General features: G+C 39.8%; 1 protein-coding gene across 6 annotated transcripts in view; it reads right to left on the reverse strand.

The window, feature by feature from the left end:
- Positions 1-26721, reverse strand: part of Il1rap (interleukin 1 receptor accessory protein) — a 124702-nt gene that overhangs the window by 71256 nt on the left and 26725 nt on the right. For 2 of the 6 annotated variants that reach the window (XM_027412941.2, XM_027412943.2), the window contains one exon: positions 10382-10446. In XM_027412941.2, coding sequence (XP_027268742.1) covers positions 10382-10445 — 64 coding nt within the window. In that variant the 5' untranslated portion in view covers position 10446. The other 4 variants (XM_027412940.2, XM_027412944.2, XM_027412942.2 and 1 more) reach the window with 4 other exon arrangements.

The raw sequence follows: 26721 nt of genomic DNA on the forward strand, positions 1-26721 counted from the left end.
TTCTAGCACATAATCACACAGTATGAATGAGTGAATGGATGAATCAATGCAAAATGCCTTATTTGTTTCCTTATTTCCATTATACAAAGCTTTTCACGAAATAGGTGTCCTGAAAACACCTGATGCACAGGGTTTCATGTTTCATCATGAAGTACCAGCCTCCTTGGGATGGGGAGGAGAGGAATGGTGAAGGGAGAGGGTTCACAGATTGGGGTGCACAGATATTTGGTCTATTCCTTTAATAACAAGATAATATAGCCAGGCAGTGGTGGCACATGCCTTTAATCCCAGCACTGGGGAGGCAGAGGCAGACAGATCTCTATGAGACTAGCCTGGTCTACAGGAGCTAGTTCCAGGACAGCCTCCAAAGCCACAGAGAAACCTTGTCTCGGAAAACAGATAATATAATAAACAAAATAAAGGGGATAGTTATGATGTTGTGAAAAATACTTACATGCTTTAAAATGAGCAACTGAGTTCCTTGGACTTGAGAGGACTGATGCTTGACTTGATGCTGGGGTTTCACTTTGCAAAGCTTTACAGCAAATGAAACAGACTACCTGTGAATGGATGGATGATAATTTCTCCAGCCTATTTTTTTTCCTGTGGACTTGCCAAGTCCAGGTGACAGTTATTCTAGCTGTTTTGTTGCCACATATAAAAAATTGACAGTTTCTGAGAAGCATAAACTATTCCAATTCCATCAGAAATAACCCAGAACTTGGAGTGAAACCACAACGAAATTTCAAAATTCACACCCGATCACTGCCAAAGTCTGCAGAAACTGGTGTTTTTAGAATGAAAAGAATTTTCTAGAACTATACACTTACTGGGAACCAAAAAATGTTTCTGAGCTGCATGTTAGAAACCACTTATTAAGTCCCCAACATCTTAGAGGAGGGCAGAGCCTACAGTAGTTAGATAAAGAGGAAAGGCCATGCACTGTGGTTAGCTTCTTTGAGTTGGCCCTGAAGCAGACCAAATGGCTAACCCAGAGAACCCATGTAGCATCCTGAAGCTAACAGCCCCACCTCCATAAACCCAATAGTTCATACTGAGATACCATTCATTCATCAAACTGTAAATGTGTTCTTGCTCATAACTTCTATCCCTTAGGAAATATTCACAGACTTGAAAACATTAATTCCAATCTGAATTAAAAACAAAACAGAAATATGCTGTGTATCTCTTAAGATGTGCTAAGCAAACAATTCGAAAAGGAACTGGCATTATAAATACACATGTCTGTTCTCTGGTTTGTTCATTGGTGGGGAATTACTTCTCAAATGTGTTTTCTAGCTCTTCAATTATTGACAGGTACTTTTGGTTGATATATTTTAAGGATAAAATACCTTAATTCAAAGAATTCAACGCTAGCATGGTACATTTAAATGCTATGCATCTTAAACAGGAATATTGTATTATTCTTCACTAGCTGTAATGAACATAGAACAATTAATTCACTTTACTGAACCTGGAGTTGTGTAAAGACAGAAGGAAACATCCTCCTACTCCAAAAGTACTGATTTATATAACATTATACATGCTGTAGTTCAATTAATGTTATTTATGTAATATTTTTTTCTTTGAATCACACACACACACACACACACACACACACACACACACCCTATGAGTTGTTTCCCACTTACTTACAGACTATTGAAAGAGATTTAAAGTCATGTTTATCTTAACAAGATCCCCAATTCCTTCAATGATTAACCATTTCAACATTATGTAATGTTTCACAGTTCTGCTGCCATCATCAGTTATTACTTCATTCTGGATGAGACGAAGAACTTTTTTAATAACATGATATTTAAAACTATAAAGGTAGGATAATGAAGCCTTTGCTTTAATGAAGCAACTAAGAACAATTGCTTTGTCCTCTCTTCTTCTCTGAAAGCCCCTTAGCATCTCTCTGACATTATATATAATGAGAGGGAGGGATTCCTCCAACACTTCCATTTACTAATTATCCCATTGCCATTTCCAAGTTTTCAACTATTCTCCAGAGGAAGCTACCTTCTCTGTCTAGATCTCAGAAGAAACTAAGTTCATACATTGCCTCTAGGAAAGACTGCCCAGTGTCAACTACAAGCAGTAGCAGATTGCTTTTGCCTCTAAAACATGAGCATGCAAAAGATGATCCAGGGTCCTACACTGTCTCCTGCTGTCACCTCTTCCATCATGACTGCTGAGGCCATGAAAAGCTCTGGGAACTGTCAATCTCTGATGTTTATTTCCTTCAGAAGAAAGTGTCCCTGACTAGTAAAGCCTTTTCACTGGAGATGAGGACACCTCTCACAACTGGAGGGCTACCCAATGACAGGGAACTTACATAACATCTACCAGATAAATTACCTCCCATCATTTTAAATAGAAGAAGAAATAAGAATGTTTAAAGAAAAATAACTAAAAAGACTTAACTGTTCAGAAAGGAAACCATTCAGTGCAAAACTTTGGGTAAATTTGAATATTTGAGTGTAGTAAAAATGGTTTCTGAAATCTGACAAAACAAGTGGGTAGATTTGTATCAAATCTACAAATATGTTAGTAGAAGATTATCCTTGTATCTCCATTTTTAATCTGTATTTTCATCTCTCTTTCCCTTTTCCTCTTTTACTTTTCTTGTTTCATTCCCATGCCTCTCTCCTCTTTCATCTTCCTTTACTTTCAGTGAACAGTGAAAAATTTGGGCGAGGCACTTACAATCAAACCATGAATATCAAAATGCCCTGAATAAGAGAAATTCAATTTTCTCTGGGAGGACCAAAGAAATCAAGAATCCAAGAAAAAGTAGAAATTAGAAGGGCAAAATTAATGTTTTCTCTTGGAATAAAAAGCAAAACTTGGTTCATTAATCAGCATTCAAACAGCCTGAAATCCCAAGGAATCCAGAGAAAAACATACATGCATTTAAAATTATGCATGTATGATATATTATACATATATTATATATGTAATATATATTATACATATTATAATTAATCTGTTGATGTGCCTGAACCATAAGCAAGTCTGTAGTGAACGATTAAAGATTGATTCTCCAAATAAAATAAGACAATTGAAACTACCAAGAGTAATAATAATCAATGATAGATGTGAGCTACTTGGAAATACAAATCAGTATACCTATGTTGCTTTAAAACATAGTAAAGTTTTGTTAAGTTAACTTATATGCATGTTGGAATCAAAGCATGGCTGGAACAAATTAATAAATGGTAGTATTGATATAAGAAAGTTACAAGTGACTACTGGGCACTTGCTGTTTTCTGTGTCCTCTGAAGTGTGCACAATCTCCCTCAAAGAAAGGCAATTGTGAATATCAGCTCTCAGGTGTTTGTACAGCAGATACTTGGCGGTAAGGGTTGTGATTCCTTCATGTGTCTCTCAAAAACAAAGTACAAGAATTGTGTTGTGACTTTGGGTGTAAATCTACTTTATTCCCTGAAGAATTTAATCAGAAAAACTGAAAAGAAAAATTTTAAACTGTAGAATAAAAATAGGCAGAAACAGGCAGAGAAGCAAGTAGCCAGTAAAGCAAAGCCTGGGAGCTTCCAAATGAATTGCAATGGGGGAGGGACCTAGACTGCAGAAAGGGCTGAGGAGATGGAAGACATGGTGATTCAAAGGGTACTATCATTCTTATGAAACCAGCCTTCCCATCTCCAACCACGGGCACTTGTGAACTCCGCCCTCCCACAAAAACAAAAAAAACCTGCAGTTTCTTGTAACTAACACAACCATAGGAAGGAAGAATCAGGCCACTTTTCCAAAAATAAAATGATCACGGGGACACACAATTTCTTTATTTGCAGAGTAAACATCAAACCAATAAATTCCAACACTCAGTTCTCTTCTACATCCATGTAATACTAACCCGTAGAATGTAAAAGTAACTTAAAAATAAGTAGCCGGTGTTTCAAAATACAAACACAGCCTGGCTATAAAGGAGTGGTGAGACCTGCTGTCAGAGGCAGACTTTAGAGATGGGGCAAAATTCTGTAACTCCAAATGACCTTTAGGACTAAGAATAAAATGGAATGATAGTCTTCAGACATTCTCCAAATATTTGAACAAAATTGCATAGAAACGAAGTGTTCAGTATGAAGGGCTGCGGGCAACAAAGGCAGGACTGAATGGCACAAGTCATCTGAACGTGGAGTGTTTCAAAACGCATATTCAAATAAAATAAGGCCATTGAGTTTGGCGACAGATTGAATTCTTGCAAAAAGCTGAGAATTTACAATATCATGTGTCTGGTTAAGTTTTGCTGCCTGTTGTTTTTATTGTTTCTTTGCAACTTTTAAAAAATAAGTTTATCAAAGCAATCATTTTCAAAGTAAAAATATTATATGTCCCTCCAGATAAAGACAATTTTACAAAATAATTATTTGAGAATTTCAGGCATTATATTTTTATTACAGTTACTTCCAACTCCTCTGCCTAACTTCTCGCAGACCCATCCCATCTCCCTACCAAACCTGAACTCTTTCCCATGTTTTCCTTGGTTTTGGTTTTTAACAACTCACTGGCTCCAATTTGTGCTGCCCATATACAAATAGGTATGGAGGAGACAGCCACCGTCTCATTGCCGACCTACCAGGAGCCTTGAAGAACTGACTCTCCCAGAAGCATCGACTGGACGTAGCTTCTCACTCAGAGGTCAGGGACTCATGAAGCTCTTCTCTCTCCATGTTGGAGTGTTGACTAGCTTGATCTTGTACAGGCAGCCACAGCTGCTATGAGTTCATGACTGTAGTAGTCATGCAAAGTCCCAAGACACCAAAACAAAACTTTTTAAAGGCACACGATCCACTTCCCAATATATCTTTCCAGTTCAAGTTGTTTGTTTTTGACTTGAAACAGTCTCATATACCCCAGGCTAGCCTCAAATCTCAAAGCTGCAATGTAGCCAAGGATGACCATGAATTTCAGAACTCTTTGCCCCTATCTCAAGTGGTAGGATTACAGATGTGATCCACCATGATCAGTTTACATGGCGTAGGGGATCAAATTCAGGGCTTTATGTTTCCTAGGTAAGTACTGTACTTGTGCTGAAACTCCAGCCCCATCATCATGGCTTCATACTAGACTCTTGGATGCTTTGCACTATAGTGTTCCTGGCTCAGAAGTCTTCCCCATTATAACCATAGATACACACAGCTATTGATTCCCACACAAGACAGGGTCCTCCAATTTCTCTGTCATGGATAGAGGACAGCCACAGACCCCATCTGAGGAGCCAAGGACTGTCAATAGTTGCTAGAAGTGGGTACATCATTTTCTCTGATGGTTTGGCTGGGGGACTAGGTGGGAAAATGAGGGAGAGGAAAGGGGATACCAGAGAGTAATAGAGGGTGAATGGAGTCATACTATATTGTCAATATGTATGAAACCATAAGGCAATAAAGAAAAAATCTTTTTAAGGCTTGCCCAATGCATCCTGAAAGGTTTGATAGTTTCTCTGTGTTCTTGTGCCACTCTGTCCAGTAGAATCACCACATTTTCACATTGAACTCAACCATATAAAAATTTTCAAACCCATGATCTTCACAATTCAAGTCATTGTTAAAATTGTTATTAAAGGCTGATTGATTAAATAAGTGTATATCCTATGTATGCCCATGATATACGGTATTCTTTAGTTAAAACAAGAAAGTGTATAGAACACATGTCTCAGCAGGCGGAGGCAGTGGTTTGTGGACCTGACATCCTGAATTTGATCCTCAGATCCTGGGAGAGAACCGACTCTGAGAGTTGTCCTTTGACCTTTATAGATCTGCCCTGTGATGGATGTGTGCCTACACACACACACACACACACACACACACACACACACACACACACACACACAGAGAGAGAGAGAGAGAGAGAGAGAGAGAGAGAGAGAGAGAGAATGATTTGATTGGGATCTATGGGAGCCACGAATGCTTTGCTTTGGTTAGTTGATGGGCTTTGGTTTTAGCTTGTTCATTTATTTGCTTCAAATTTTATTTATTCATTTTCATTGTGTGTACAGGTATTTTGTCTGCATCTATGTCTGTGAGCTACGGGTGTGCACAGTGTCTGCAGAGACCAGAAAGAGGGAGTGGGGGTCAGAGTCCCTGGAAGTGGCATTAGCAATTGTCGTGAGCTCCAATGCCGGTGCTGGGATCCAGGCCCTCTGAAAGAGCAGCTGGTGATCTGAACCATGAGCCAGCTCTTTAGCCCAGGTTTCTTTGCTCCAAAGGTAAGACAGAGTGTAGTGATAAGAAATGATGATGTAAGTCCTTGACAACTTCACACAGGTCACAGAATGAAACTCTCAGAACTTGAACCAATGTGTCAATCTCTAGAAAACCACAGGGTTTCCACTTACATATTTCATATTGAGTAAGTCATACCCTACAAATCAATAGACTATAACTTTCAATAAAGCTAATAAGGGGAATATACCTTCCATTAGCAGAACAAGGTCCTACGATGAAGATGCTGTATAAAGAAAAGATTAGGGGCTAGGGAGATGGCTTGGGGTGTGGGGTTCACAGCCCTTGTTAGAAAACAAGAAAATCTGAGTTCAAATCTCCAGCACCGACAGGGAGATGCAGGCACAACCATGACCCCTGGAAACCTGATGCTCAGTAGTGGAGACAGGCAGATCCCCAGGAGCAGCATGAGCTACGTGCTGTATCTCCACCAACTTCTAGGTTCTTTATTTCCTCAGTTGCAAGGCTGCATGCCCTCTTCCAAGGACATGAGTGTGAATCTAGCCCTATATGTGAGCCACAATTATCTGTGTTGATTTTGTAAAACAAAAGCAAATCCATACATATTGTGGGTGCCCACCCATTTTGGGGAGAGAATGTATGGCTTATATTTTAATAGGACCTACATAGAAAACAATTTTGATCTGGCAAAATTTTCAAGGTCATCATCTTGGACACCATCTTCACTTTCTCTCCAAACATGGAGTCATGGGTACAACCAAATATGTATTCCTCTTCTGAGGCAGCCTTAGGAGTGCAGCTGTCTATCATGTAGCCTATGGGAAACTAACCAAAGATGAGCAATGAGATGAACTGAAATTTTCCTTTGTAGTTCCCCCACGCTGGAACTCCTTCATTTCCAGTGGAAATGCTGAAAACTATCACAAGCAAAAAGGGGAAAGCTGAGGTTTGAAGTGAGAATTGCAGTGACTTCTGTCTGAAGAAAATGGACGGAAGGGAAAAGACATAACTGCTTTAGTAGGCAGCACAGAAACCTGAGCAGGCAGTTCCTCCGCAGTGAGTGAGTGAATGACTCCCTCACAATGGCGTCTCTTCAGTCTTTGCATCACAACTGTCTCTCTACATCATTTGTATTCTAGTAGAGCACAAGCGAACTGTATTTAATAAAAATAACAGGAGTCTTAGGAACTGAGGCATGAGTGGAGACTGCAGTCATGCTGAACACTGGCTGTGTGGACTTAATTCACTTAACCACGTGGGACTTAAGTGCCTATTGAAAAAAGAGGGAGCTACAACAGCCATGATCTGATATGAGAGCCCATAACATGGAGTGTACAAACTATAAATTGCTCTTAGGGAAAAGGAGTTACATTACTTCTAAAATGACCATATTTAAGTATGTTGTCACTAATATAATTACCCAAGCTTTAATTTCTTAATAATAAGTATATTGATTGTTTATTTCTTCTTCTTATTATTTGCTGTTGTTATTTGTTTTCATTATTATTTGGATGAAAATGCTTCTTTCTCAGTTTTTGAAGGTATAAAGCAGTCAGAGTTCACCTACCAGAAGACCATATATTGAAGTTGGAATTTTGTGGCTTGAAGGCCAGTCCCCTGCACAGGAATGTCATTGTATCAAATCCCCGACTTGTGTCCTAGGAATATAGAGTACTGTAGGGTGCTCAGGCTATTTCTGCTTTGTTGTTTATGTTGTGTGCACTTCCATTAAGAGGAGAAACTGGAACACAGAAAGCCTCGTGGAAGATCAACAAGTCTGCCAACATCCCCATCCCTGTCAAAGGTGATGCTGTCATGTAAAGAGGTTGACCGATCACTCAAGATCTCCATGATCTCTTTTATCCCCAGAGCCAGTTGTCCCTTTCATTTTTTTCAACAACGATTCCATTTTGTTCCTTTCCCTCCAATGAGGAAGTGCCGCACAGACACAGACACAATACACCTCTTCATAAGGAAGGCATGAGTGTGTGCCAGATGGGCCGAGGGGATTACAACATGTTTCCTCTCCCATGGTGACTCAATGGGGCTGGTATGAGAACTCATCTTATTCAAGAAGGCAGCTTCCCCTGACAGAATTATGAGTCACAGTTCCTGGGGAGAAAGCGCACTCACCAACAATATTTGGGGGAAGGGGATCTTTGGGTGAATACAGTAAAGGTCATTCAGAAAAGCAGCAGTGCCAGGATGCCTGAGCAGGCAGCAGACCTCACAAACATTTGGGATGCTTTGATCTCTCAACAGCAGTTGCATGGTTGGCTCTCAGTTTAACTACCAGGTGTGGTACTTGATCCTCTGATGGGAATTATTAGTGTGGATGAAAGACTTCCAACAGGAAACTGGCCAGCTTGAGAAGAGGGACTTCTGAACAGATATTTATCCATCTATTTATCATGTGTACTGAGCACCTACTGTGTCTCTATGCTTCCATCATATTGCAAGTGTTTAGAAAAACCAAACAAAATGAATAAATCTATGCCTTCAAGTACCTTAAAACCAGAGAGGGATGATCACAAAGGGAAAGAGGAAGGAGACAGGGAAGGAGGAGAGGAAAGAAGGTCATAAGGAAGAAAAAAGATAGGAGGAGAGGATGAGAAGGAGGGGTTCAATGGCAAATGACAGGGGAAAGGTACAATGAAGAGCACTGATGGAATATTAGCAGATGATGGGAGATGTTAAAGCAATGCTAATGGGGTAGAAGGGAGTGATTGGCAGGGCTATTTTAATTAAAAAAAGGTCAAGGAAAACTTCTGTGAGAAGATAACATTCAATCAGAACTAAGTCAAGTGAAAGTAAATTATAGTCTGGGGTTTTCATCATCATGTTTAAGAATCAGTCAGTACACCAAGTCCCTTCCAATCAAATGAAACAGATACCCAATAGATGCTAGTATATTAGTGTAGCCCAGCTGTATGCTAGTACATCCCAGTTGAATACTAGGCCTGGTTAAAACACAGCCTTTCCTCTGTGAAGTCCCAAAGGGCTCACAAGTTTAGATATGATCTGTTCTTTCAGCTGTACTCTGTCCTAGTTACAGCCTGTCTTTAGAGTTATTTTTGGTTTCTAATACAATGCTCTAAGTGGCATAGAAAAACTGAAATGCACCCAGCAACGATGATCAGGATGGTAGGAGGGCTGAAATCCATGCCAAGCAAAGAAGAGTTGAAGGTACATATTGCAGAACACTGGGGTCATGGTTACATAATGCTGATTTAACATTTCTAAAGGGATCTCACAGAGAATAGCCATTAAAGCAATGGTAGTCAAAGCGCAGCCCATAATGTTCACAGGAATTATACATAGGGATCTTTATTAAAATTACGATCCCTGGGGTCCCTGTGTAAAAAACTAAAGAACCTGTGCTTTAGGTATTTTCTTTTTCAATCATGAAGCTAAATCCAAGAAGTATATGGAAATGACAGAGACTAATTTCAGCAATATGTGCCAGAATTTTTCATAAAAATATGATGAATCGAAAAATAAAACAGTCTGTAATTATATGTTCACTAGTTTGAGCAAACCTGGGTGACAATGAGAAACAATTTAGAGATGAGAGGAAATGTCAAAAGGTGGGCTTTTGAATATCCAACCTCTTTTACTTCTTTTACACATGGGACCCAGCACCACGGTGACTAAGTTTGGCTACTCAAACTCAATCAAGACCTTGGTGGGTTCCTCACACAAAGCCATATCCACAGAAAGTAAGAGACTACCAACAAATCCTTTGTTGCCCACTTAAACGAAATTTGATCAGAACCACGGTGTTTTTGTTTTTTTTTTTTTTTTTCAGCATCCCAGTGCACAGCTGACAAATGAGTCTTCCCCAGTGCTGGTAAGAGTTTGGGGAATAGATTGTGCTAGATCCCTGCCATTTCCCCCATAGGACTGAAGGTAGGAAGAAGGAGAAACATCCTTGTGGGCATTAAGCTGCGATCCCCCATGTTTATATAGATCAGCCCTCTTCCTAAGTGTTCTAGGGCCCCTCATCTCCAAATTCTAAAGTTCTTTCAGATACTTGATTCTATACAACTACAGAGGACCATGGAGCAAGACCAACATTGTGTTTTTTAAAGTTCACTATCAGAAAAAGTGGACACATGATCCTGTATGCTATCTTAATTTCAATTATTTACCAAGAGCCACATACTCACCTGAGGCATGACTCTGCAGGATCCCATAGAAGTACAGACTCATCAACCACCACAGTAGTCCCATCCTGTCAATAGAAATAAAGAGGTAAGGGAGGATAGCTTTTCCATGGAGTTTTAATAAACACTGGCAATGTTTGCTAACTATAGGTTAAAAACTATCCCAAGGGTTTTACAATATTAACAAGTTTTATTGCCAGAACCAACAAGAAAATTGACAGGCTTCTTTCACACTGTCATTTGCCTTTGAATCCCATATTACACATAGATAAACCCAAACAAGATCAAATAGCATAACTGAAATCCCCAGGCTAGAAAGTGGTCCAGCCATCATTAAATTCCAGCTGCGAGGCTCCAGAAATCTCTGTTAATCACTGAACTATAACTGCTACATAAAAAAAAAAATGTTCATCTGGATTTTTTGGCCTGGAGTCACACTTGTGGCAGATGGATTCGACCCTCTTACCCCTCTTTAAGTTCCCTTCTCTAGTCCCAGCAGGAAATATGTTATCATCTAGGTACTTTTCTGTCTTAGTGACGAATTGAAAGTCTAGAGTTCCTGGATTCAGACAGTCTGCAGTCAACCACACAGAATTTATATCATGCAGAAATATGGAAACCTCCTGCCCTGCTGCTCTTACTTATCCACTGAAAAGACAAATGGTGAGGCAATAATCTCTGTGATCTCTAGCTTTCTAATGATAACTGGCAGAGAATGGCAACTAGCAAGACCATGCTGCTATATTTGGTTGTATGGTCTTTAATGCAGGAAATTTACGAACTCTGTAAAGTCTGTTCCTAGTCCTCTGGAACTGCCTGGCCAATGGGAAAACATCTACAGAGTTATAAATACAGAAAGATGGAATGACTCAGAAATTCCAGGCTCATGACTTCTGCCTTCTATTGATGAAAGCATCTATACAAACGTGCGTAGAGACATCTGGGAACTTGTCTACACCATACTTCTAGAAAGCAACAGAGATCAGAATTATTTTTTGAAATTTTATTTTTAAACTCTCATCAAGCACTGGGAACCACATACCTAAAGTGGCCAAAAGGAATACTTGACAGTATGATATAACACATCAAAATGGGCCACTTTCAGAGTACTACACAGAAATCCAAAGGTTATAAATTGGTATTATCCAAACAACATAGGCTATATTGCACATCCTAACACAAAATGCAAATTACTACCTCTATCATTTATCATAACAACAGACAGTCAAAAATCTCTAGTGCCTTCTTTAGCCTACCTATATAAAATCACAGATGAATTTCTCACAAGGAGTATCACATAGAAGCATTTATCTCAGCTATCAATTGTCCTTTTCTTTTTGAACAACTGCTTTTCAATCCTCACATCATCATCTTAGGGAAATTTAGTTGTATCCATCTATCACTCATTCATTCAACAAAACACTGAGGGATGGAGAGCTATTCTGGGGGTACAGCACTTCCATAACATATTCAATACCCAGGGCTTGAGCCACAGTACTAACTTCCCCCAGAAAGTATTACAAAGTTTTATTAATAAGTTACAATAATCTAACTGCAATGTATTCCATAAGCGTAATTCAGGACCCCTTATAAGAGTAATTTTCTACATTCAATAAACACATGAAGCCTTCAACTGTGTATAAAATGTACACACACACAGACACAGACTAGAAATACCACTTATCAGTCAGAGGGTATAGTAGTAAGCAGAGTCTTATGGAAATTTAAAAATGTACCAAAAAAGTAAAGTGCTGTACAAAGTCAAAAAATGATAAAAGAAATCCACCCACTAGTATGATTAAAGATTAACAAAGGAAAGATTGCCCCATCCAAAGACTGTGAAGACTATACACAAGGCACTTTCACATTGAACAAGCACTGGTTGGTTTTGGGGAATTGAGGCAGAAGGAAAATATGGGGAAATGGGGCTCTTGGAGAACAACATTCACACAGAGAGAAAATAGGAGACATAAATATAAAATAGTCTAATAATAATCCTGTTTGGCTCAAGTATCAGGTACTAGAAAAGGAACTATAGATGATTTTGTTGGAAATCTGAAAGGGCTGGGAATAGAATACGCCAATGCTGTGAAAGGCAAGGTAAAGACATGTGATGCAACTTATACAGCAAACAAGATTAGCTGATGTTTTCTGAGTAGAAGAGTGACACAGTGATATAGGAGTGATCGGCTGAGTGATCAGCTTCGACCGTTGGGAAGTCACTCAGCCAGGCACAAAATGGAAGAATGGCCACTAAATTCTGTCTTGGAGTCATTTTCAATCCTGAGCTTGTCATCACAATAATTGCTCTCCTGCTAGATTTTTTTTGGCATTGACACACTTGCTCAGCATGCCACCTATGTCCTCACCCAAGTCATTAATAAAAGTACTTAATAATTCTGTATCAATCCTTGTCAGCAAGAGCAGTAAGATATTGCACTGAAGATTCAGAGCAAAGCAGTTTCAGTGCCACTGCTGGGCTCTATTAAAATTATTCTGGCCATTTTCTTTGCTTTTGGCTATTTAAAACACACACACACACACACACACACACACACACACACACACACACACACACACACACACACACACTGCTTTGGATTTTACCAGTTTCCTGTTTATAAGTTGCTGAATTTCTGGAGCCACATGGAGAAGACATTCTAATTAGTGTGATTGAGGACCTTAATTGGTATTCCCAAGAGTTACTGGATTATGCAGGATGGAGCAGAGGCAGGTCACCAACTAAGAGCTAATCCAAAGATAACCTTTGCTCAAACACAAATCCAGGGTCAACCTTGTCCTGTGATGAATAAAACATCAAGTCTACAAAACCGAAATTGGATTGTGCAGCATGTTTTGACAGACTAAAGGTACCAAGGTTAGTGGAGATGGCTGGCTTGCCTTAACCCCTTTAAAAGGTGATGGTTCGTTTAATACTGGCTTGTATTCAGCCTTGGAGTTTTGATATTGGAAAAAAAGAAATAACACCTTCAGTTCCTGTTTCTTATAGTAAGTGGGTATTTAATCAGAGATGGAGAAAGTGGCAGAAGGCAGGGGAACTATCTACTAATGCAAGGGCTCACAGTAGTGGTATCTAGTGGATCCTTCTCTTGCTGCAGATAATAGAGACCTACATATGTTACTACCCAGCCTTTCCTGTTACCCATTTTACTTCCTATCATATCCCCCATTTTGTATCAGTACTTCTCTGGTGTTCAAGGACATTGTTTCTTACTATACCAACTTGAATGCATATATCACTTGGCAAGCAGTTTCTAGTGCAAGTTTAATTCTACATAGCCATAAAAATGTTAACAGGCATTTACTTTCTGCTCAGCTCTTTTTGTTATTGTTGTTGTTGTTTGTTTTGTTTTTGCTTTTCAATACAGAGTTTCTTCATGCAGCTTTGGAGCCTATGCTGGCACTCACTCTGTAGACCAGGCTGACCTCAAACACACTGAGATCCTCCTGCCTCTCTCTCCCTAGTGCTGGGACTAAAGGCATGCGCCACCACCACCCAGCTCTGCTCAGCTCTTGTATAAAACTACCTCTGAATACCAAACCTTCCATTGGCCACATTATCTGGGCCTAGTAAGCACCTGGGTCTCCTAGGCTTGGAGTTAGCCATGACGGATTCTCTCCCTGGACAAGCATTCCCAGTTTGCAGCCTCAAGGCTTCTTGTCATGCATTTGCTCAGTGTTCTCTTTTCTCAATAGCACTTTCCCGAGCCACAGAGTAACATTTTCCTGTTTGCTGACTGTGTGTAACTGCACACAGAATGGTGACTCCTGCAAGCTCACCATGATGGCTGGACTCAGACCTTCAGCCTGACCCTTGCCAGTTTTCCTCCCCAGGAATCTTACCATGTCTCCTATAAGGTCTTCCTGTAAGCTGATTAAGCCTCCCGTGTACATTAATCTGATTTTCCTTGCTTCGTTTCTGCCCTTTGTAACAATCTAACCATGGAAAACTTAGCCCCTACCACCAAAGCACAAATCTTAGATGGCTAAACCCATGCAAGATGAATACTGCTACCAAACCACTTCCTTCAGTCCTAAGCTTTGTTCATAAGGCCATCCATGTTTTCTTTTCCAGTCTCTAAATTACAGGTAAATCTGAATAGGTTTTTCCAATAACACACTTCTAAGTGATGACAAGCAAACCTCTATCTCAGTTTATAAAAGAGAAGAATGGTATTTATTCAGGAATGAAGATTGGTTTTCATCCATCTTATATTGCCTCACAGATTTGTTTTGACCCAGAAGAGGATCTCTGTGAGACCGTTTCATGAGCCAATATTTACAAATAGGCAAACTTTCAAACAAACTAACATGAAAGGCACTAATTAATTATAGGTAACATGAAAGAAGTGTGCTCTGCCCTGTCCTTCTTAGCAACAAAGCTGTAGCACATGAGCATAATAAAGAATGACCTCTGAAGACAAAAATTCAAACAGCGAAGTAATCTATTCAAGTACATGGAGGATGTTCACCCAGATAGGTCATATTATGTGCAACCATAGAATCTTTAAAGAAAATAACAGGACAGTCCAATCAGATGTGAAAATAAGGAATTAAAGTGAGGGATATAGTTTTAAATAATTCATAGGTCAAAAGAAAATCTTCAAGGGATTTCAGAAATGAGTTTGAAATATACCAACTGTGTGTTTAGAAAACAATTGATGGGATTAGAGACCTTGTGCTAGAAAGAATGATATAAAGTGAGCAATTTAGTAGTCTACCTTAAGAACCTAGCAACGAAGAGACAAATAAACTAAGTAAAAAAACAAAACAACAAAACACAAAACAACAACAAAAAACAAAGCAAGCAGAAATCAAAGAATTTTTAAATGGTTAAAAATAGGGGGGAGTAAAATGGTTTTATCTGAAAAGAAGGGCGAAAGTGATGTGTCTCTAGCCAGGCAAAGCAAGAAGAGCAAGAACATATTTGAAACAGGAATGAAAGAACAGATTTGTCTACTGATCACAGAGAAATTAAACGCATGAGCTAACTATAAACTTGGGCATATAAATTAGATAACACAGATGGAATGGATCAATAGCTTGAAAGATACAAACATACAGCATCCAACTAAGATGAAAGACAGCCTGAGTAGTCCTTCAAATTCTGAAGATATGAAAATGTATTCATCTCTAGATCTTTGAGAAAACACAGCCCCGAGAATACCTAAATGCCAATCTTACAAGTGGAAAAAAAAAAAAACCAGAGAAACAAATGCACTGCTGGCTCTATCCTTTTGGGCCACAGAAACTGTATATAACACATGGGTGTCTTGTAGCTGTTGCTTTGTCTGTTTGAGGCCAGAGTCCCACTTCTGGCTTTTTTTTTCATGCTTTCAGAGCCTATTTTGATCATATTCAATATCAAGTCTTCCCCCCAACTCCTCCCAGATGATTCACCCACCCCCAATTTCATGTCCTTTTCTTTTGTTTTGTTAGTTTTTGTTGTTTTAATGAAGTATCTACTCTAATTTCTGTCATCCATATGCTCCTGAGTGTAGGAGAATCCACTAGAGCCTGGACTGTGGTCAATTTACTATAATCTAGGATTAAAGAAAACTGACTCCTCCTCAGAACCCATCATCAGTCCACAGCATCTCAGGGCAAGGAGCTCATGAATTCCTTCCCTCTTCTTGCTGGAGAGGCTGTTTGGTCCTGTGCAGACATCCACAGCTGATGTCATCTCCATAAAATGCTGTTTCAGTCCGGCCTCCTCAACTTCAGACTCTTACAATCTTTCATTAAGAAGACATTGGTTTTCCCCAAGCTAACTGACAAGTTAGTTAATTCCAACCAAAATGTCAGAAAGAGAGCTTTAGGTATAAATAGGTGATTTACATGGAAGAAAGGGCCAGGGCCACATGATAAGAAACAAGCTTCTTAAAAATAATAATAATAATAAATTTGGAGGCAACACATAGTAAATAACCTAGTCTTGAAATATTAAGTCTTTGAATAAAAAATATCTTTGCCCAAAACAATAAGCAGTAGGGAAATAAACACATCAAAGGATGTTCAAAATCATTGCCCATTAGGGGAACATAAATTAAAACCACAATAAATTAAAATCATTACTATAACTAGTCAAAATAGCTAATATAAAATAAAAATAAAACTGAAAATGCCTAGGGCTTAAAAAGATAGAAGTGAGCTGAAAATGTCCTACTGTAAAAATGTCCTACAGTCCAGACTGTAAAAAACAGTGTGGAAGACTCTTGTAAAGTTAAACAACAATCCTGCTACCTGACTTCACACTGTCTCACTCTCAGACCTTCTCTCCATTAGAAATAAAACCTCTCTCTCTCTCTCTCTCTCTCTCTCTCTCTCTCTCTCTCTCTCTCTCTCTCACACACACACACACACACACACACACACACACACACACACACACACCCCTGTACGTGAAAATTTGTAGTTCACTCTTAATTGCTTAAACTTCAAACAACTCAAATGTCACTTGATAAATGAACTGATGGACAAGCTTTGGAGCATACAAAAAAAGAAGGAATATTATCCAGCAATGCTAAACAATGAGCATTAATTAGTGTATTTTAAGGAACTTGTGCAAACTTCAAAGAAATTCTGTTTGATCAAAGAAGCCATTCTGTATGGGCTACACACTGCATGATTTCATTTACATGAGATTCTCAAAAGATAGAACTGGTGTGACAAGGGCCAGACATTGAGGGTTGGGATGGTAGAACATTGTATCTGTAAAGTAGCCATTTAGTGACATGGATCACCTGAACATCCTAATTGTGGCAATGGCTCTGGGGTCCAGGACACAAGCTAAAATCCACTGTCTTGGTTTCATTCCCATCACTGAGATAAAATACCCCAACAGTGAGCCAAAGGGAAAGAGAGTCTATTTGTCACAGTTCAACCTTACAGTCCATCACTGTAGGGAAGTCAAGGCATTGGGAACTTCAAGCAGCTAGTCCTATTACATCTGCAGTCATGACCTGAAAATGCTGACTGTGTGCTCAGCTTGTCTTCTCCATTTTATATGATCCAGAATTCCCTGGTCAGAACATTTAAGATGAGTCTTCTCATACTGATAAACTTAATATGTATAATCTCATGGGCCACTAGGACACCTCAGAGGCTAAAGGCAGTTGTCATTTGATGATAGGGACCTGACTACCTGAGTTCTGCCTGCAGCATCCACACGAGTGTGGGAAGGGAAAGCCAAGTCTGCAAAGTCACCCTCCGGCATCCACACATACACTGTAGCACATAAGCCGATACATTCATCATCATATATACATACACATACTAATATCAAACATAATGTATTGTTTCAAAATACAACCTTTTACAGACATTCTCAGAGGCTATCCTTAATCATGACAATCTTCCTAGGAATGGCCAGAGTCCTGCTGGCAATTAGCAGTAACCATCACATCCTTAGCACTGTGCTTCAAAACAGGTCAACTTATTATATCCCTATTAAACATATTTTTTCACATGATTCTTCTTTAAAAACTGATAAATGATTTTTGAGGTCCTTTAGGCAGTTTCAATAAAAGCCGTTTTAACCTAAATATATTGGTTTCTATTTCAAACATTCACTTGCAAAATAAGTCTTGTCATTAAGCTCCGAATGTTCCGGAAAAGTCCAGCGGTGGATGTGAAGAGAGAGATCAATGAACTGTCCTCAACCTGAAGCTCACCAAGCCAGTGCTGCTAACCTTTCCTGATGAAACAACAGGGTCAAAGTTCACACCAGGAAATATTAGCACACTCTAGGACGTTGCTTTCCCCACAGCTTCAAAACCCTGGGCGCTTTGAGAGGACAGATATAATATACCACCTGCCATCTTCTGCAGCTTGGAATAGAATATGAGCAGAAGGCCTTCATGTTGGGCTTTAATGTTTTGAATAACAACGTGTTCCGAGAGGTGAGGGAGGACATACCACCGTGTGGGCTCATCTCTGTCACACAGAGAGTAGAAGTAGGTTTGCAGTGAGTAGAGGTGAAAGAGAGATTTAACAGAATGCTGGACCTGGACTTGTAGGCTGGTCTGTGTGACCCTGGACACCCTGAGAAAAGAGGTGAGGTGAAAACTGATGAAAGGTTTTCATCACTTCAGAAGAATGGGAACCTGCTCATTCTCCAAAATTTCAGACTGGCCTGCCAGAAGTTCACGGGCACATTCAAGCAAAAGTTGGGAGTGCTTTGTGTGCCTTCTCTCCAGTGTGCAGACACTCCATTGACTGAAAACTCTTTTAGAGACACTTGGGTTAGCAGATGATAAACACTGACATTTTACCTCATTTGTTGAGGGACATCTTTCAATGTTCTTGTCAAGAACTTAACATTGTCCAAGAAGATAAGTAGTTGTCTGAAAATACTGAAAAGCATTAGCCTGTTCGGTGAGACGACGTGAAATGCTTGGAATTGTGGAATCATCTACAGGGGTCCATAACATAAGCTACCTTGAATATTGTTTGCAAAGAAGAATTCCAAGCTACCAGCGCCTCACTCACAATCAACTGCTGGGTACAATTCTCTATGTCTTATTCTTACATGTACTGGGCCCAAGTTTAGTGTCATGTTTCTAAAATGTTTCAAAAGAGATGGTCAGGGTTCAGTTTGAACATTTCAGCATTAAGAAAAGCCAAGGCAGTGAGGGTATTGTCTAGAGTGAAATTGAACTTGGGAAAAATGATGCTACTAAAATTTGGCAGGGGGGCATTTCTAGTTACAGATATTATTTGAATGTCGAACACTACAAACAAGTTTGTTTTATTTATGTTTGAAAGGAGTCTATGGCCTAGCATTTCTTCTAATGCACCCAGAAAACATTTATGAAGAACAAGGGAGAACAGATGTATGTCCTGTCTTTATGAAAGGTACAGTTCTCTGACAAACCAAAGCTCATAGGATGGGAACCTCCTGCATCAAACATTTCTTTTGTTGTTGTTGTTGTTATTTGTTTGTTTGTTTTTGTTTTTCGAGACAGGGTTTCTCTGTGCAGCTTTGGAGCCTATCCTGGCACTCGCTCTGGGGACCACAGAGATCTACCTACCTCCGTCTCTGGAGTGCTGGGATTAAAGGTGCGTGCCACCAACACCCAGCCTGCATCAAACATTTCTAATCATGTACATGTAGAGGGGAAAAATTTCTTTTTCTAGCATAGAAAGGTTCTCAGCCATCTGAGGGTTTCTGCTACTTAAATTTCATGTCAAGACATGACTAATTCACAGGGATAGTGTACACAACACTGTCTGCCTGTCGAACTCTCCAAAGAGAGGCACCTCTACAAACCATTGCAAAGGGACAAAGCAGTGAAGCTGTGACCCCACTTTCAGAGATCTGTGCTTAAAAGACTGCACATTCTACCTTCTCTGTCTACAGCATCACATTCTATTCAAATCAAAAAGTAATTTATTGAACTCCTGTTTCAGAAACTTTACAGAGATAAACACAGTGATGGTTAACATTGCTTATCAACTTAATGAGGTCTAGATTCAGCCAGAAGACAAACCTCTTGGCATGTTTGTAACAGGGTTTTAAGATTGGACTTATATGGGAATTCCTACCCTAAACATGAGCAGTTCTATGCCACTGGCCTGTGAGCCAGGGCCCCAACTGAACTGAATAAACAGCAGAAAGCGTGGGGAGCAGCTACATTCATTTTTCTCAGCTTTCCTGATTACAGATTCAATGTTACCAACTGCCTCAGGCTTCCCTCATCCAGGCAGACCATGTCCCAAATCTGTGAGCCTAAATAAACCTTCCTTTCCTTAGGTTGCAACCTTCAGACATTTTGTTATAGCCGTGAGAAATAAAAAGTGGACTGTTGCTATAATGAGGAACCTCACAGCTTGGGAACAAAGAAAATGTAAAGAAAGGGGGAAAATATATAAACAAAATAACAAGAAAGTAAATGTCCAACTTCATTACAAATGACACCCAAGTCATAATGAGATCTGAGACACCATTTAGTGGATACTCTGAAAGACTGTCAAGCTAAACTTTTAAAAAATGTGTTTGCAGAGTAATATACCACAGCTCTCATGAAGGTTCATGACTCCAAATGGCATTTTAATGTCTTGAGACAATCTGCTAAGCAAATATCATAGTTAGCTTTGCTTAATAAAATATTACCCAAACTTATTTGACCATGAACATGTGCAAAATGTACAAAATGCCTGTCTGGGTCTCAGTGGAAGTATAAACACAGACAATAAAACTTCTAACTATGGAAGGAAGGGAGGGAGGGAGAGAGGGAGGAAGGAAGGAAGGAAGGAAGGAAGGAAAGAAGGTAGGTAGCAAGCCATAATTTATAGATCAATGCTGGGTCCTGAAGACACAGCTGCCTTCCTACTTGATGCTGAAATGAATCAAATCTAACTGTCCTCAGCCTCGTGTGTGCCTCTGCATGCCTTTCAGCCTTCCCTGTTCCTTTTCTACAAATAAATTGTCCTCTTTCTAAAAGCTCAGAGTGGGTGTTTGGACTTCCCAGAGTGCTTCACAATAGTTCTGCCCTGGTCCAATTTATTCAGATTTTCATCTTTCAAATGGGAATCCAAGGTTGTGTTCACGGAATACAACCCAAAGCTGTTACACAATGAAAACGTGTGTGTGTGCGTGTGTGTGTGTGTGTGTGTGTGTGTGTGTGTGTGTGTGTGTGTGTGTTATCTTCTAAATAGTAGAGGAATATTTCCTGGGAAAATCAACTTCTCCTTTAATTTCTCATTGGTCACTTTTTAACTGTGTGGCTTTGGATGATGTTATGCAAATACTGTAAATCCTGCTATTACTATCACAAACATAGGATAGCAATCTAGATCTTGAAGACTACTATAGGATTATGTTAATCTTCATGAAGTAGCCTCATAAATGACGAAATGTCAATATTCTATTTTGTACACCTATCTACAAGTTCATCCTGAGTTGTCAACCACCTAGAGAATCCTATGAGTCTTGTCAAGATCTTCTGCCTATGAAATAAACCTGTCCATAGCAACCATACTTGAATGGATCTTGGAAGTCATCGTGCATCATCCTTTCACATAGATTTTCCTATAGTGTTTCCATAGCAACCACACTTGAATGGATCTTGGAAGTCAACTTGCATCATCCTTTGACATAGTATTTCCCATATAGTGTTTCCCAAATTCTATCAAAACAATGACTAGTTTGCTGGAGACAGTTCATCAAACTACACTCTCACTTGCCCTCTGGTCCACTGGCTGGGGGCCCTAGACAGGCCTCCCTTATTCTGTCAAATCCAGTTGATTTGAGGGATACCCATCCTCAATTACAAGAGAAAAAAAATGGAGCAATGCTGAGTCCCAGTTCTGGCTGTCATTATTCACTCTCTGACCTTGACCACACATTTTATTGTCTAGGTGTCTCAGCTTCTACAACTAGCTTAATCAGGAAGATTTAAAGCCAAGAGTTAAGTCAGAACCTTTAGGGAGGACTTAGCATATTCCAGGCTGACATGGTGCCAACTGGGAAGCACAGCGCCTTCTATGTTCCTATTGTCAGGCCACTGAAGAAAACAGTCTACTCATCAACCTCCCCATCCGTATTCCCAATCCTATCCCTGAAATGCAAAAGTAATATTCCTTGTCTTGGTGCAAACTTGCAGAAGGCCATTTTAAAGAGGGTGGGAATAGCAAGGTTTAAAGAAGATACCCTGTCTCTGTGTCTAAAGTGTTAAAGAAAATCTGCTTATGAACTAACACTGAGGAGGTCTGTGTCCCCAGTGAGAAAATTCTATGGCTTCTTTCACGAGGTTTTGGACACCAGGACCATCCTGACAGATGGCAATGTACACCCACCAGTCCCAGAGTCTGGGCTGTGACCTCAGTACACTAGATCACACTGAAAGGAGAGGAGGGGGAGGGGCTTCCTCATCACATTTTATTTCTTATGCATTGGATATATGGTGAGCTTATTGCAAATTAAGTAATGCCATGCAATCTACTTTATATAATAGTGAAAATAAACTGGAATTTGATGCTGTCATCTAATGATCTATAAACCACTAAAGACTTAAGCAACACTAATTTCAAAGTCATGCCTTACCTTCACCATACAGCTACTTACAAAAAATTCACTGGTTTCACTCACAAAGAGGTATCAAAGCAGTGTTTAGTGTGAGACTTTTAAATAACTTTGAGAAGCAAATTGCATAGAAGAACAGAAAATTGACAAGATGAGCATTTTGTGGCTATACCATAATACTGCCGGGGGTCCTTTTTTTTCCAGTGCAAAACTGATTAGTAGTATGAGGGAGTACCTGCAATGTGGAGTTCCTATGTCAAATGCTAAGGACAGCAGAGATCTTATCAGATCTCAGGCACCCAGGAGCTGACATACTAGCAGACAGAATCTCCACTTTAAATATGACTGATTATAATTGATTAAAATTGACTGTAATTAGTTATAATCAGCCACAAAAACTGGGAGATTAAAGTTCCTACTTTATGTGTTTATTGATGGAATTATACCAGTTAACATATATATTGCACATAAATATATACAGTATCTAAAAGAGTATTTGCTATCAGTCCTTAAGTGCCATTTAACTACGTTTTCTTATGCTACTGGTAAGCATACAATCAGTGCAGAAAACACACTGGCATGCTGTAAGGAAGACATTACCTGCATTTTAATAGGCTAGGGAGACTGGGGCTTGTTTGTTAGATGATAGAAAGGTGTTTCCACCCAGAGATGAAGTGCTGCAAGCTTCCTTGGAGATGGAATTCAACTGGACTCTGAAAGCAGGTAGCACACTGAAAATACAGCCATGCTTACACAAAGGCATCCCAGACAAAATTATAACCCAAAACATGCCATACTTTTTACCAATGATCCTAGAAGGCAAAGGGAAATGTACTGACATGCTAATTAAATGCATCTGCTCTTGCAGGCGTGTGGATGGGGAGCGGGAATTTTGTTCTGTATACTCCAAGGACAGGCCCTCCTTGGAGCTGCCACTCATATCAAGGCACGGTTACTGCATCATGCTCCAGGTAGCAACACAAGTGCTTATAGGAGTTGGCAGGCCATTTCTCAAGCCATGGGGCCATAGAAGTCACTTATATCAGGACAAAACTAACTATATATAAGAGGAATCCATTCCCGTTAACACAAAAAGTAGTTTTCGAACACTTTGTCTCACGTCGTTTTCTTCATAACGAAACACAGTTAAATCCCTTCAGGCTTCCCAGAGACTGTCATTTAGTACTGAGCCTCTTCTACAGAACGAGTGATTTCCCCAAAGTTCCACTGATGATAAATGGGGAGGCCTGTGCTCAAACCCAAATACCTTGACACCAAAGCCTGTGATCTTTCATTCTGCAGTAGCACTCCCTTGCTCTTGTAATTACTTTAAAAGTTGGTGTTGAAGACAGGAAGTCACAAAGACACCATTTTCAACTAGAATTTGAATGTCTGCCTTCTGCTTAGCAAACAGTCTTAGCATTCATCATGCCCCAAGGAAAATCCCACGTTGCTTCATGCCATTGATTTGCCACTGTCTCCAACAAAAGGACCTGCATGCCTGCCATGGCCCTGGGAATTTTAAACAAGAAGTCAATGAGAAATGCTGGTAAGTGGTCTGTAATTGTCTAGGGGCAGAAGAAACCTTGCTGGAATAACAATCATATCAATATGCTGGCTACATGAATGATCCTGCGGAGAATTACAACAGGGTACTTACACTCCAAAGCCTAGGGTGGCAGATCTGCATAATTAATCTCTTTCTGCATAACCCCACAGGTTCAGCAGCATTGGCATTCCACAGTCAAAATTAATGTCTTATTATTTCTCTCCTCTTTGATGTTTCTTCACATGCATGAAAATAATATCACATGTAGGAAAATAGTACAGATATAGCCTCCATTAACACTGACAGGATATTAAAGGTTCATTGAGCTACATTCATTAGAAAATGCCTTCATGTAAATCCAAGCAAAAAGACACAGGACCCACTGAATACATACATACATACATACATACATACATACATACATACATACATACATATTCCTAATGAATACAGCTACTAAACTCCAGATGCTTCAAGAGTTTGTTGAAGTAAACCCAAACTCTGAATACGTTACTCTTAAATTACTATAGAGACTCTGGTGGTCACATATTGTCCAGCCTGGGATTCTACCTAACGACTTCTGGTTGTTGTGCCTACATTTTAGGTAAGCACTAGGTCTACATGGTAGGTGAAGCCTTAAGTTAAGAGGCTATCTTTTTCTGCAGGACTTCTTGGGGCCTTTTAAAATGCTAATGCATATTATAAAACTAAATTGCTCAGGAATGAATCATAGTATTCCTCAATCACAACCAACTGCAAGAATTCCCTTTTTATTATATCTCCAAACATTAGGGTCCTTGAAGAATTTCGAAATGCTGACTGGCCTTCCATTAGAAAAACTGAAGTTTTTGACTATTTAAAACAACCTCCAAATAGACCAAGTTTTGGAAGTGCCTATAAAATTCTCCCATGTGGTGGAAATCTAGTTTGTTTTATTTGGGGGTGGGGGTTGTTAAAGTAAGGTTCATGAATTCTTAATTGGTGAAAAAAACAAAAACAAAAGAGAACTAGAAGTCAATGTTATCATTAGCTAAATCATTTCTACTGCAAGCTCAGGAAGGAAGAAAGGCAGAATTAACAGAGAGCATGAGACTCAAACCACGCTGGTGGGAGTGTGCATGACGCTATGCTTTGTCAGTATAGCTGGGTGGAGGGGTCTAGATTCCATTTCTAGCATGTAGATATGGGCGGGGAAAACACTGCCAAATCCAAACACAAAATGATAGAGTCAGAAAAGCAGAAAGGAGCTACTACTCTTCCAAGCCTCTTAATGCATGGTGGGAAACCCAGGTGGCCCTAATATGTGCTGAAAAAAACTAGAAGGTGCCACTCTTTTTAATTGCTGTGCCATTTCTGAAAAAGAGAAAGCAAATGGACTTATTAATCGGCCTGGCCTAAAATTCAATAGTTTTCACAGGCAAATATTCTCTCCATCCAGGAATGCATAAAAACAGACAAAAACCTCACTCCCCAAATTCAGAGGAAGAGATATTTATCACACCACAAGAAGGAAGTTTGTAGACTCTTAGGTAAGGCATCGGGTGTCATGGGGACATCAGTGACTGATGACACTGGTGACTGATGACTAAGTCCAAAGCAATTTTTCCCACACAGAACATCCTAATGCTATTTCCCTGGTGCCTTTCATATGACATTCCAGATCCTCCAAGTCTTGGCAAGAACTCTTTCCATTTCTTCCCCAAAACACTCTTCAGCCCCAATTTCTAACATAGGTACACATACAGATGGCATGATGTATCACTCCGTACCTTATTTCCCTGGAAAGGGCTCTTCTGTCAAGAATATTCTTCACTCTCCTCTTTACGTTTACAAATGCTACCAGTCCATCAAGAACTAGGATCACAACTAGACCTTTCAGGAGGTGCCCTGTTCCTATCTACAGAATGTAATTCCTTCCTTGTTCTTGCCCTTATACTATGCTTCTTGTAGGGCTCCAGGAATGTAAAGTTTTTGTCACATCACAACTAGAAACGTATCAGATTCTTAGAGACAGGGCTAGTTCTCCATGACACAGAACCATGACACTTGTCTCCTAAGGTCTCACATGAAGCCTGGTCCATACAGAATATTTGGGCTATTGATTGAGTGACTAGTCATCTGCACACAGTGGTTCAATAGGTTGTTTCTCAATATAGGAAAATGCTGTAATCCTTCAGTTTTCTACATCTATAGCATGCACACACTCATTTATTCCCCTGGGTCCTGTTCAGGAGGTATTCCTCACCCAAACTGGACAAACTTCACTCAACAAAATGCTGTTGGGTTGTTAGCTGTCTTCAACAGAAAGGACCTTGGTTATATTTCAGAATCCACACCTTGACGTTTATTATGTGCAGGATGACACTATGCAAGAATCACTCAGAGAGAGCCCTAGTCTAAGTGTACACACAGGGAACTCCTGGGATTAGGCCCTGAATATTGCTTAATTTGGATTCATGCCATCTTATTCAACACTTTTGCCGCTCATTATCCTTGGGCCAGGGGGACATCCCCTGAGCATACTGACACTGGGCAGAGAGGAGACACACCCCTCCATCCTGTGTGCTTCAGTGATGACTACTTCTGTTGTTCAACCTGCCCAAGGATTTAAGAAAGAAGCTAAATTTTAGAAAAGAGGACAGTCTATCAGAAACCCCATGAATTCCTTCAGACTGTCCCCCAAATTCTGTAAAGGTCAATAACAAAGGAGAGCAAAGGGAGGGAAGATTATGGGTTCACTCAGGGGTG

Source organism: Cricetulus griseus, chromosome 4 (genome assembly GCF_003668045.3).
Source record: "Cricetulus griseus strain 17A/GY chromosome 4, alternate assembly CriGri-PICRH-1.0, whole genome shotgun sequence".
Classification (NCBI taxonomy): Eukaryota; Metazoa; Chordata; class Mammalia; order Rodentia; family Cricetidae; genus Cricetulus; species Cricetulus griseus.